The sequence below is a fragment of the Ailuropoda melanoleuca genome, chromosome 11 (assembly GCF_002007445.2).
Source record: "Ailuropoda melanoleuca isolate Jingjing chromosome 11, ASM200744v2, whole genome shotgun sequence".
Lineage (NCBI taxonomy): Eukaryota > Metazoa > Chordata > Mammalia > Carnivora > Ursidae > Ailuropoda > Ailuropoda melanoleuca.
Window position 1 is genome coordinate 41,344,478 of NC_048228.1, and position 13,203 is coordinate 41,357,680.

The 13,203-nt window shown below is 39.8% G+C and overlaps 1 protein-coding gene across 1 annotated transcript in view; it reads left to right on the forward strand.

Moving 5' to 3' along the window:
• SLC10A6 (solute carrier family 10 member 6) overlaps positions 1-13,203 on the forward strand; it is a 34,949-nt gene that overhangs the window by 9,525 nt on the left and 12,221 nt on the right. Inside the window, 5 exon segments of the mRNA XM_002913608.4 lie at positions 4,449-4,518; positions 4,520-4,568; positions 6,290-6,378; positions 8,932-9,107; positions 11,779-11,936. Coding sequence (XP_002913654.2) covers positions 4,449-4,518; positions 4,520-4,568; positions 6,290-6,378; positions 8,932-9,107; positions 11,779-11,936 — 542 coding nt within the window.

Below are 13,203 nucleotides of genomic sequence, written 5' to 3' on the forward strand. Positions count from 1 at the left end.
GAGCCGAAGGCAGACGCTTAACCGCTGTGCCACACAGGCGCCCCCATATAAGAATGTTTATCATAACTTTGTTTATGGTGGAAAAGCACCCAAAGCAATTTATTCATCATTAGTGAAAGGTTTGAAGAAATTACAGCATATTTAGATACGGTGTACTCTTCATTCTTTAAGCGAAAGAGTTTAAGCTACATGTGTTGCCTTGAAGGGATATCTGTGGTTCAGTGAAGAAAAAAGCAACCAAGCTGCAGAGTAAGATATATTGTGTGATTGCTTCAAAAAGAAAAAACAAAGATGAAAAGAAAGAACAAAGAAAAAAACCTCTATTTATTGAACAAACAATTATAAAATAGGACTTTGTAAAAGCAAAAATTAAAACAAAACACTAAAAAGAAAATAGGACTTATTAAAAGAAATGAGAAGGGAAATATACAATCACTAGTGAATTACCGAAGTCTGAATTTCTTTATTTTTTTAAATTTTAAAGATTTTATTTATTTGAGAGAGAGAAAGATGGCATGAGTGGGGAGAGGGACAGAGGGAGAGGGAGAAGCAGACTTTCCATTGAGTAGGGAGCCCCACAGGGGGCTCAATCCCAGGACCCTGAGATCATGACCTGAGCTGAAGGTGGAAGCTTAACTGACTGAGTGACCCAGGCGCCCCCTAAGTCTGGATTTTTGAAAAGGGCACCGATCAGCTAAATATTTGCTCCTTAAAATGTTATATTCACATTTGTACTTGGAAAAGCATGATTTTAGTTATTTAGTAGAAAATCTCTGTTTTTCTGGATTACTGTTGGGATGTTTGCCATTGCAATTCAGTGTGAAGGGATCATTTTAGTAAGATTTCAAAGGTCACTTGCAGATACATGACAAGGAAGGCAAAGAGAACATTGTCCTAACACCAGGGTATTGACACATTGGTTCATTCTTTGATTCATACATTTATTCAGTAATTATTTAATGAGCTCCTCCAATGTGCTGTAGCATGAGACTGCCAGGTCCTAGGGATGGTGAGGCCAATAAGTTCCTTGCCCTCAAGCAACTCACAGTCAGCCAGTCTGCCACATATCGATAGGTAAACAAGCACTGGTGTAGGGCACTGCATATGAGACAATGTGAATAAAAATGTCTAGAGGGCAATGCCAGCTGTTACTCCAGAATGAACATTCTAAGGGCAGAGAGGTTACCCTGCAGCACTGAGGAAGGAAAAGCCCATGGCCAGCCAGGTTTGGGCAGAAAATGTTTTCGATCCCCCCATGCCAGGATGTCCATCATACTATATTTACAGCAAAGTCCCTTGATGAAAAATATAGAAAAGATCCTGAATAGTCAGACTGGGAGCAGTGCTATACAGTCTCCCATGAAGATGGGCTCCCTTGGTGGGCTGGGAGGTGGCTTGCCTCTCAGTCTCTTGGCCATTTGTGCCACGGATGCAGACTGGGCATATACTCTGTGCAAGGCAGTCCACTGCGAGAACTGAAACAATGAATATTTAAAAGTTTCCAGGCTCTCTGGACCTGGAGTTGAGGTGGATAAACTCTTGCTCTGGGTTGTGTTGTGTGAAGCTCCATTTGCCTCACTTCATCAAATAGAGCAGCATTGACAGTGTCTAGAAACAGTTTGTATGTGCTCAGACAGATTGTGTAATTTTCTCCTTCAATTAAAAAATATTTTATAGTCTTGAAGAATATCTGATTTCCATTTACCTGCTTTCCCTAATTCTACTAATTCATTCTTTCACTGGTTCCGTCACCCAGAGAGGGACAAAGGATAGCCCGAGCTTGGGAGTTGGGAGTAGAGGTGAGGGAGGCAAGGATGGTTCTGGGGTGAAGGCACCAATAACTGGGGGAAGGTTGGATGGTCCCAAATCAGATTCTCGGGTTCTCATCCTTTTTGATCTACTATTGGCATTTAGCCTTCATTTGAGGGCTCTTTTTTCCTCAGCTTTCATGAAGCATCATCTCCTAGCTCTCCATCCACTCCTCTGCTCCTTCTCTATATGCACCATGGCTCCCCTCCCTCACCCCTATCCAGAGCAGGAAAGGTCCTCTCACGGGTCTGCTCCCCACGCCCCTGGTCTCTCATTATGCATGCTTTCCTCCTCGCACTGATGCCATGCATTTTGACTAAGTCCTCTTCTCCACTTAAGAAATGCAAAGGCTTAGAAAAATAAGGCTTTATATATTTGGAAAAAATAGAAACAACATATTATAAATTTATGAAGCAATAACATTCTGTACGATGGAATAAAAGTATAGTAATCGAGAGTTTTTATGGGTCATGATCTCAGGGTCGTGAGATCGAGCCCCACATGGGCTCTGCACTGGGCACAGAGCCTGCTTAGGATTCTCTCCCTCCTTTTCCCTCTCCTTCTGCCCCTTCCCCTCTTCTTTAAAAAAAAAAAAGGAGAAAGATACAGAGTCTTTGAAGTTTCAAAACTAAAGGATTTTGCTCCTATATATTATATACTTGCAAATCCTCAAGACTCACAGTACTAAATTTGTTATCCTTTTCACTTGGAGACAATCTCAATCATGACAAAGAGGAATGAATTGTCTATCAGAAATCATTCCAGCTTTGTTCAACAAAGACCAAAACTCTGTTCTGATTATCCTCATTTGTTTTCCGTGTAAAGCTGTGTGGAGTGACTATTGTTCAGCTCCTGCACCTACATTTCACTTCTCAAGATGGCCAGATTTGTATGTCTAGTGATGACAGCAGCTGTAGTCCTGAGTTTTCCTTTGCCCACCCAGGATATTTCTGGTGGATGTCCTATTGTCATCCCTAACTTAGCATGTCCCCCCAGATTGATGCTAAGCGACCAGTTCTCTTGTCAACCACAGTATCATTTTGAAGTCCAGAAATCTTACTTTCTATTGTAACTCACCACTCTACTTCAACTCCTATTTCTAACCATGGGATCACACAATATCAGAATTCAAAGAGAACTTTTATTTGAGTCTAGCATCCCACATCAATTCTATTTGCTATGGTTCTGTAATTTCTCTGGCTCTGTCCAGCTTGTTCTGAGAATCTGTGCTGTGGGGTCCCTTTTCTATCCATGGGAATCTTGGTGTATGTGGAATTTGGATAATTTCTGACAGATGTTTATAACACCACACGCTGGGCAAATGCTTAGCCTTGTGGCAAACTTGCCCTATTCTCATCTCCTGGTAGCAAAATTAGACAAAGACATGGGAATAGAAAACTACAGACCAATATTCCTTATGAATATTTATGCAAACTTTTTAAAATGCAAACATTTTTTTAAAAGATTTATTTATTGAGAGAGAGAGAAAGAGAATATCAAGCAGACTTCTGCTGAGTGTGGAGCCCGATGCGGAGCTTGATCTTGGGACCCATGAGATCATGACCTGAGCCAAAACCAAGAGTCAGACGCTCAACTGACTTGAGCTACACAGGCACCCCTAATGCAAACATTTTTAATAGAACACCTTCATGGATTGATGGCAGGTGTGTAAAATGGTGCAGCTGCTTTGGAAATAGCATTTCCTCAGAAAGTTCAGCTATGATCCAACAATTCCACTCCTGGTATCCACCTGAGAGAATTGAACTCATATGTCTGCATAAAAAATTGTGCACGAATAGTCATAGCTGCATTATTCATAATGACCAAAAAGTGGAAACTCCTCAAATGTCTATCAGTTAATGGAAGGGCAGCAATAATGTGGTCTATCCACACAATGGAATATTACTCAATCATAAAAATGGCATACTGATACATGTTAAAATGTGGATGGAGCTGAAAAACATTATGCTAAGTGAAAGAAGTCAGACACACAAAAAAGGCACATATTGTGTGATGGTATTCATATGAAATGTCCAGACAGAAAGTGGATTACTGGTTGCCAGGGACTAGGAAAAGAAGAGAATGAACAATGACAGCTAATGGAATGGGGTTTCTTTTTGGGGTGATAAAAAATTATGGAAATAGAGAATGTTGCATAGTCTTGTGAATATATTAAAACACTTCAAAATAATGAATTTTATGGTTTACGAATTATACCTCAATAGAAAAAAAACTGTATACAGAAAAAAACAAAACAAAACCCTTATACTATCAGAACATGGAGGATAAGTGGGTTCTCACATATATATGACTTAATGGATGAGCATCAAATATTGCTGGAAATCTTTTTCTAGACCACAAATACAGCCATCGTTTGTTGAGTAACAAGACAGGAGTGATCTTCAAGTAACTTATGCCACGTAATCTCTAAGGTGTGTCCTGGGAATTGCTTTTGGTCAGGACTTAAATCCATCATTTCAAACTCTCCCTCTTTTTTTTTTTTTTTAAACTAGGTTCCATCCCCAATATGGGGCTTGAACTCATGACCCTGAGATCAAGAGTCACCCGCTTCACCGACTGAGCCAGCCAGGCACCCCTCAAACTCCTTCTCTTAAGCATCATTTTAATTTCACTTTCAGCATCACTATGACAACCTGTTCCACAGTGGCTGCTCTGGGAATGATGCCGCTCTGCCTGTATCTCTACACCTTGCCCCTGGAATCTTGAGCAGAATCTCACCATCCCGTATCAGAACATAGGTCTGTATTGGACTTGTGAAATGGTAATAGTAATGGTGATGGTAATGATAATAGCTGTCGTTTGTTATGTGTGTCCTCTATGTGGGTTTTTAAATAAACAAATTCTCCAACACTTCTTTTTTTTTTTTTTAAAGATTTTATTTATTTATTGGACAGAGATAGAGACAGCCAGCGAGAGAGGGAACACAAGCAGGGGGAGTGGGAGAGGAAGAAGCAGGCTCATAGTGGAGGAGCCTGATGTGGGGCTCGATCCCGTAACGCCGGGCCGAAGGCAGATGCTTAACCGCTGTGCCACCCAGGCGCCCCTCTCCAACACTTCTATATAGATTCTATGACTAATTCCACTTCCTAGATTTTTAGGATAATAGAAATTAAGTAACTTCACCAAGTTTGTGCTGCTGATCAGTGAAGAACTGGAATTCTGACTTGGGCATCTGATGGCAAAGTCCAAGCTCTTAACCTTACAAGAGTTCACCTTTGAAAATAAAGAAAGAAGTTACTTGTTAAGAACACGCTTACATAATGCATTACAAAGCTGTTGGTCTTGTTATGATCCAAAGGTTAACTGGATCACAGTGGGTCTAGTAAGACCTTACTTCCTTCAACTCCACTTTTCACATGGCCTGTGAGCCTTCACATTTTTACTGATCCAACATGAATGATACCTTTCGATTATTAGAGTGTATCCGCATGCCACAACCATACCCATATTTCTTCCCTATATCCTTTTAAGATCGTCATTTCTCATTAAACTCTTCCCTTTTTCTAGAGATCTCAGTTCACTTTCTAGGTTTGGGAGAAAACCTTGGTGAAATGATACATTTATTGCCGCTTGCTCAGAATTTTTGGAAAATCGGCAGAAACCATTGTTCTTAAAATTGTCAATCTGGAATCTCAAGTAATCACTTGGAGGGCCTTACAACCCAGGGCCCCAGTTCAAAAACATGAATAGAGCCATGTTCCCATAACAGCTGGAGTCCATTGAATTTGTAAAATTTGAGTGAAATCTTAGAAATGATTTATGTGCAACTTTTTCTGATCAGTTGTTTGCATATTCCGTTTTGATAATATATTCTACAAGACACTTGTAAACACTTAAAGCCCAACATATTATGAGCAACTCATATAACTTTGCAGCCAGTTTTACAGGAATTTGGCCAGATTTGGAAGCCAGTGGATCTCTGCTCTACTGAGCCTGCCTTCAATGCTTTTATTCACTTGTGCTAATTAAAAGGCACGTTTTCCCCACCCACCTTTGGGTTACACTTGCAGAATATGAGAAATAGCTTTGGTATGTGTAACAGATGGTGTTTTTATACCTGCAATAGGTATTCTTTGTGAAACAGATGACTCATCGGCTTCAAATGGGGAAATAATAGCTGTGGTCGTGGAGGGGTGACCCCATGCATAGCAACCAAAGACTTTTGCTGACTCCTTCTGTTTTCTAACTTTTACATTTCTGGTTGTCTCTAAAATTCCATGTCATTGTCAGAGGGATTTTTAGAGACAGTAATGATGGAACACGAATAGTGGCATTCAGTCGTAATGTATACTCTTCAAAGGCCATTTTCCAAAGGTTTTTTTCTTTCTTTATATTTGGAGGTGGATGCAGAAATAAAATGCAGCTTTAATTAAAGCCTTTATCTAATGGAAATAGAAATGGTTGAGGACTGAGCCATCCAGGTGAGAGGGGTTACCTTCTGATGGATTTTTCTTCTCAGGAATCACCCTCGTGTGCCTCACCATCCCCGTGGCCTTTGGTATCTATGTGAACTACAGGTGGCCTAAGCAATCCAAAATAATCCTCAAGGTAAGCAGCTCCCCATGGTGGTTAATGTATCCTTAGACACAGGGACTGGAAAGACAGACGGAGACAATGACTCAAAGAGATGGGCCAGTCGAATACAACCCCATTCCCAGCAGTTTTCCTTATACGTCTTGATTTTTGGATCTAGCCTCCATATTTCCTCCACTCTTGTCAGCCATGCTCTGTCACTCCTGTCGGCCCACACGCTGAAGCTTAGGACACACTGGCAAGTGTGGGACTCTTGCCTTAGTGCCAGGAAAGCTAAGGCGTGTGTGTGGCCAGAGAGAACCCAGAGCCCATCTATTCACCAGGCTCCACACAAGTGCTCTCGAGGTGAAGGCTGGTCAGGTGTGTAGGCGGCAGAGCCCCAGGGTGAAGAGTAGGGGTGGTTTCATGAAAAAGTAGGGCTGTTTTTCAGAAGCATTCCCAAAGAAGCTTCCGAGGGGCTAGTTTGTACACACGAACAAGGGCTGCTGACCACGTGAAAAACTGTCAAAGAGAAATCATGCAGAATGCACTGAGAAGTCTGGCCATGGGATGATGGCAGCTGGAACCTACCTCCTCTTGACTTTCCGGCATTGTCCTCTGTCTGCTGGAGGAACAAGCACATGTCCTGTCTTAAAAAGATCTCTAAAACAGCTTTTAAAAATATCTAAAAATGACTTTTAAAAAATATAAGAATAGCTTTAAAAAAATGTTGAGGCGTTCTCAACAAAGATGTCAACATCCTGGGGTGTTTTCGGTTTTTCCAACGAGGTATCATTTTAGAAGATGTAAGATTGGGTTATGTGCTGCTTTATGAAGATTTTTACAGTGCTTTACTTACATTCTTCATTTATAGAGGAATAAATGTTTGGGGCTACTTGGAGGCTGAACAAATACATCTCAGTTCATTTTAGTTGTGGGCTTCTGGTTTGGTTCTTGCTGTCTGGTTCCACCGACCACTCCACATGCCTGCACAAATGCATGCTGCTTTCTCGCTTCGGCACAAGATGGAACAACTCCCATGATTCTGCCAATGGGATGAAGTGGGGAGGATGGCTTGACAAGCAGACAGGGACCTGGAGGAAGGCTTCAGTGTTGTGCATTTGGATTGCATCTAGGTGTGTGACTGTTGTTTCATTAGGAAAACATTTCCAGTGTGTCTGTGTATGCTATAATTTTGTTTACAAAACAAGAGGACAGAGTGTGATCATGGAAACCTCTTACTTTTCCAATACTTTATTTCTGATAAAGTACTATCAAGTACTCTGTCTTGTTATTGTAATTTTGGTGTTTCCAGATCCTGTTAGTCCCTCAGTGTCAGTGGAGAAATGAGATAAAATTTCTGCAGGTGACTTTTATTATCTGTAAAGAGCAGATGTAAAACCCCTTTCTTTTGCCTGTTTCATAGGATATGTGGCAGAAAATATTTAATAATATACATAAATATTCTGGAGCACCTTAGTAAAAAAACTAGGATAATTTAATCATTTTGATATATTTTCATTTTCTGTTCTTGGTCCTCTTTTAATTTTAGATCTGATATGTTTTCTGAACATATTGCTCTTGGTGAATTTTTGAACTTTGAAATCCTTTTTTGACAGGAAGATGAAGAGGGATTTGACAACCAGAGGACATCTTTGTGTGTTCTAGCATTTTCCCATTAAGCAGGGACCCAGCCTGTCTTTGTGTTTGAGCAGTAAAAATAATCCCAGAGCACATCTGCGGTGTGTTGGATTGTTTTTGCTTTGTTCTGCTCCCCTGGGACCACCTTCCTCCACACCTTGAATCATTTCAAATCCCGACTGATGCCATAACGAGATGTATAGTTTGTTGTCTACGTGGTATGAATGGGAGCTTGTCAAAATCCTAATTTTCTCCAAATATTCTGGGTCTGGCTTCCTTTTTCCCTGATCTAACACTCAGACTATTGGAAATTCTTTTTTGTTGATTTCTTGTTTTTGTTGAACAACAAAAAGAACATTATTCATTTGGGAGAGGAAAGAGGTATCTATCTGTCAGTACTTATGTTACATTAATGTCAGCCTAGATTGTCTAGTAAAGATTGGGTACATTTCACTTGGAGGAGAGAAGGGCAGAGATCAAAGCAGTAAGCAGCCATTGGCAGTCGAGGGGGTGGTAGGAAGAGAATCGCGGATAGAGAGGCAGGGCGGACCTCAGACAAGAGGTTACCAGCAAAGGACCTAAGAAGCGCATGTAGGGGTGTTGGAGGCTTATTGTCAGATTTCACTTGTCTCATAATTTGTCCTGTCCATGAAAAACTCCACTACCCGATCCTTCTGGCAAAATCCTCTGCTTCAAGGGAAACAGTACTGGTTGTAAAATAAGGCTTAGATTTGCGTCGAGCCTCACCAATTCCCTGCTTAGCCAAGTCAGTTGACCAGTTTGGAGCTTAAGTTTCTTTTCTGTAAAATGAGATCGGATTTGGTGGTAAGTCCCCTCTTTGTTCCAAAACGTCTAGGTTCCCAGCTTCTTAGAGCAGTGATGGACTTTTCAAAATAGAACTAAAAGACCACGATGTTTACATGTACTTATTTTATTGGTTTGCTTTAGATTGGGGCCATTGTTGGTGGGGTCCTCCTTTTGGTGGTCGCAGTTGCTGGTGTGGTGTTGGCAAAAGGATCTTGGAATTCAGACATCACTCTTCTGACCATCAGTTTCATCTTTCCTTTGATTGGCCATGTCGCGGGCTTTCTGCTGGCACTTCTTACCCACCAGTCTTGGCCGAGGTACAGTTAAATGAACCCTACACTTTTTTGAGGAGGATAAAGTAAACACACTCAGCCTCTGGCAGGCTTTGCTGCCTGGCTGTGTCAGGAGACATTGAGAGTTTTGACTTACAAGGTGAACGGAACAGGACAGATCATCATAAAGAGGGTGAAGAGATCATGGTAATTCTTATGTAAATGAGAGTAAAGGACAGATTGATGGGAAGTTGTAATCTGTGAAATTAGGATTGGGGTGTTAACATCATGTGTTGAAATCTGGACACATTTCTCTTCTTATTCTAGTAATTAGATAGGGGTGAGATGGTTTCATTAAATATAGAGATCATTCTAGGGCATGAGCAAAATTCAAGAGATTAAGCATTTATCCACAGTTTGTGCCAAATTCTGTAAAAGTGCTAATTATAAGGGGCAAGAGGAGAAAGGACAAACTGGAGAAATAAGATAGGAATTTATCTGAAATATTATCATTACAAGCTGGGGCATATAATTTATAAATTTGTGAAATATTAAAAATGATAATATTCCATGTTGTTATGTCTATAGATGACTATTAACATACAATATTGGAGGAAACATAAGTTGGCAAAAACTCACTGGAAGGCAATTTAGTCATATCAATAGCCTTATAAATATTTATAGCTGTTCACTCTGTGATTTTACTTCTAGAAATCTGTCCTGCAGCTAGGACTATCAGATAAACACACGAATATTGATGTGCAAGGATGTTAATTGCAGTGTTATTTATAAATATAAAAAATAGAAACAATTTAAATATCTAACAATAGGGAGATACTTAATTCATGATGTGTCTATGTGATGGAATATAATGCATCAATTTTAATGCTTTTGGAATATACTTAAAAGATAAATTTAAAAGAAAATATAAAATGAGATACATTTTGATTCCCATTTTGTGGAAGAAGGCAAAAGAATTTTATGGATGGAAAAATACTAGAAGAAATACACCATATGCTAATACTATTTAATTTTGAGTACTAGGATTAAGAGTAATTTCAGTTTCTTAATTTTTTGGGGGGTATATTTCCTGAGTTTTTCAATGAGTATGCACCACTTCTAAAATAAAAAAAGAATTCTTGAAGAAAAGTGAACTAGGTAGTTGAACTTCAAAGGTAGAGTTTGGGAAATGACAACCTTAAAAGACAGATTTAAGTAAAAGAGAATAGAAAGTGGTATGCATTTTGATTTTGACTTTATAGAAGAAATCTCTTTCTAGTCTGCTTGGAGAACATTTAGGATTATCCCAGGTACTGTGTAAGGCTCTGCCTATTTTATCTCATTTACTTTACTACAAGCCTGAGAAGTAGTTCCTATTAGTACCCTCATTCTACAGATGAGCAAATCCTTCAAGACATTAAGTAACATGACCAAGTTCATAGAGGCTGAATGCTGTGGAGTTAGGATGTGAACCGGGGTTTGTTTGCAAAGCCAATAATTAGGAACACAGACTGTTGAGTGGTTGAAATATAATTGGACCTGGAGAGAGAGTATTCCTATGGCAAAATGTACTTAACAATCTTGTCTTTTTCATACCTGATGGCTTGAGAAGGATCAGGATTGAGATACTGCATTTGCCTTGTGAATAGTCCAGGTGTGAGGCCCAGCTTTGCAGCGTAATCATACCAAGTAATTGACAGGGGTCTGAAAGGAGAGCGGTCTAAAGAAAGCATAGGAAGCAAGAGATTAAGTAGAAATAAAATAAGAGCTGCAGAACTTACCCTGGACCAATATTTTCACACCCACATTATACTTCCCCTTGTTACCTCCCCATTCTAAACCAGCTTGCATAGAGATGCTGGTTTATATTCCGAAACACCTCTTTCCTCTCTTCACTTCCATCTATAGAAACCTGAAGACCCCCGTTATAAACTGGAGACAGATGAAACTGCTTAACCCAGCCCCCAACGTACTGCTTATGTCTTCCTTTTAATCCCTCCTGATTTTTCTTTTTCGAACGAAGTTTATCTCTCTCCCTCTTTTTCTTGCAATTAGAAAACCGGTAAAATACAGAAAAGTAGAAAGTAGAAAAATTGTGTCCCTAGACTCTTTCACTGAAGAGTTTTAGACATTTGGTTTTAGAAATTGCTTTTCATTTAGGGTTTTTGTGTTTACCTTCAAGTATTGCTTAGTTCATACTGTTTCACATCTCTAATTCACCTTTCCATTCTCCTCTCCAACTCTCACTCCACCCAGATTGGTTCACGGCACGTGCACTGCCTCCTAGTAGGCACAGCTCATACCTGTCCCTGGAAATTTAATTGCAGCCACTGTCCCATGTTAAATGCCTCTCCCACCATCACCATTTCATCTGCCTCTGCCTCTGTGAAGCCTTCTCTAACCATTTATGCCACTTTTCTGAGTTTCTATAGCATCTCCCTGACCCTTGATCATATTTCATCTTGTGTTGTTGCTGGACCTTTGCTGTGTGTATATCATCTTTCCACCCAGATTCCTGGGGCAGGGTTCCTAGGGTCCTGTTCCGAAGTTTCTCTCAGCAGAACACTTACAGAGCAGGCACACTCAGCAAATAATTATTAAATGTGTAAACATTTTTAGTGGCCTAAGCTCGTAGCTTACATTTATTGCTGTATAGAAGAGAAAAATTTAAGAAGAGTTCCTTATTGCTAGTCTTGATAAATGTTTTCATTGGTAGGTGCAGGACGATTTCCTTAGAAACTGGAGCTCAGAATATTCAGATGTGCGTCACCATGCTCCAGTTATCTTTCACTGCCAAGCAATTGGTCCAGATGCTTAGCTTCCCATTGGCCTATGGACTCTTCCAACTGTTGGACGGATTTCTCATTGTTGCAGGTAAGGAGAGCCCCCATCGGGTAGATTTGATTGCAAATTGTCACCCAATTTACTAACTTCTTTTTCAATCTCAACATGCATGTGGTACTCTTGTGATACATTGTTAGCCTGCCATTTCTGGGGAAAATAAAGTGCACAGACAAGTTCCTTTGCTTTCATAGCAAAATATTAAAAATATTTGAAAAAAAAAGCTTATAATTATAAACAAACATGCTTCACAAAAAACAGTGCACTATTGGAGCTTGGATTCTAGGACTTGATAAGTCTCCATGAGCAATAATTTATCTTCAGAATGACATTTGTTATGTGTCATCAAGAGCCAAAATGTCTTCCAAACGCCAAGTTATTTCACAATGCTTCTGTGACTAAGGATTATGCTGAATGGTTGCGAAGTATTTTCAAACTATGAAATATGAAACATACACAGATATTGAAATACATATTTGTATACATGTATTTCATAATATGGGATATATACCAATCCATACAGCCAAGTATACATCATTTTAGAGTCAGTCATTAGGTGGGTTCGCAGAAAGTAAATTAAAAAAGATATCAATAGGAGCACCTGGGTGGCTCAGTGGGTTAAGCGTCTGACTCTTGGTTTTGGCTCAGGTCATGATCTCATGGGTCATGATATCGAGCCCCATGTCAGGCTTTGCACTCAGTGGGGAGTCTGCTTGAAGATTCTCTCCCTCTGCCCATACCCTCACCCCTCCCTCTCTCTCTCAAGTAAATAAATAAATCTTAAAAAAAAAAAAAACAAAAACAAACATCAGTACATACACACATATATATTTTAATCTTGGGGCATTGTAATTTTCACTGTTATCAGGAAACAGGGTCTGAGTTATATTCAATGATACTGATATAACTGATTATATACTGATTGCTAATATAACAATCAACATAAGGAATACTTGGGGTTTAATTTTACCACAAAATAAGAGAAATCTTAGCAGAATAAAACTCCCTGGTCTTAGATCTAAGTTTTAATTTCTTTTCTTTAGTGAGATAGGGAAGGAACGTGTCTGGCTTGTTCCCAGCTATCTCCCAGCACTCAGGAGAGTGCCTGACTCATAGCAAGCAAGCATCCACAGGTGTTGCTGGTTAACTGATTGACTGACTGACTGACTGAATGAATAGATGAGCCACCAGTGGCCTGAATGAATCAATGGGTGAGCTGTGAGTGACCTCAATCACAAATGGTCCAGTCCAGATACAAATAGCCATTTTGATACATTGAGTTATTTTGCACCATAGTTCC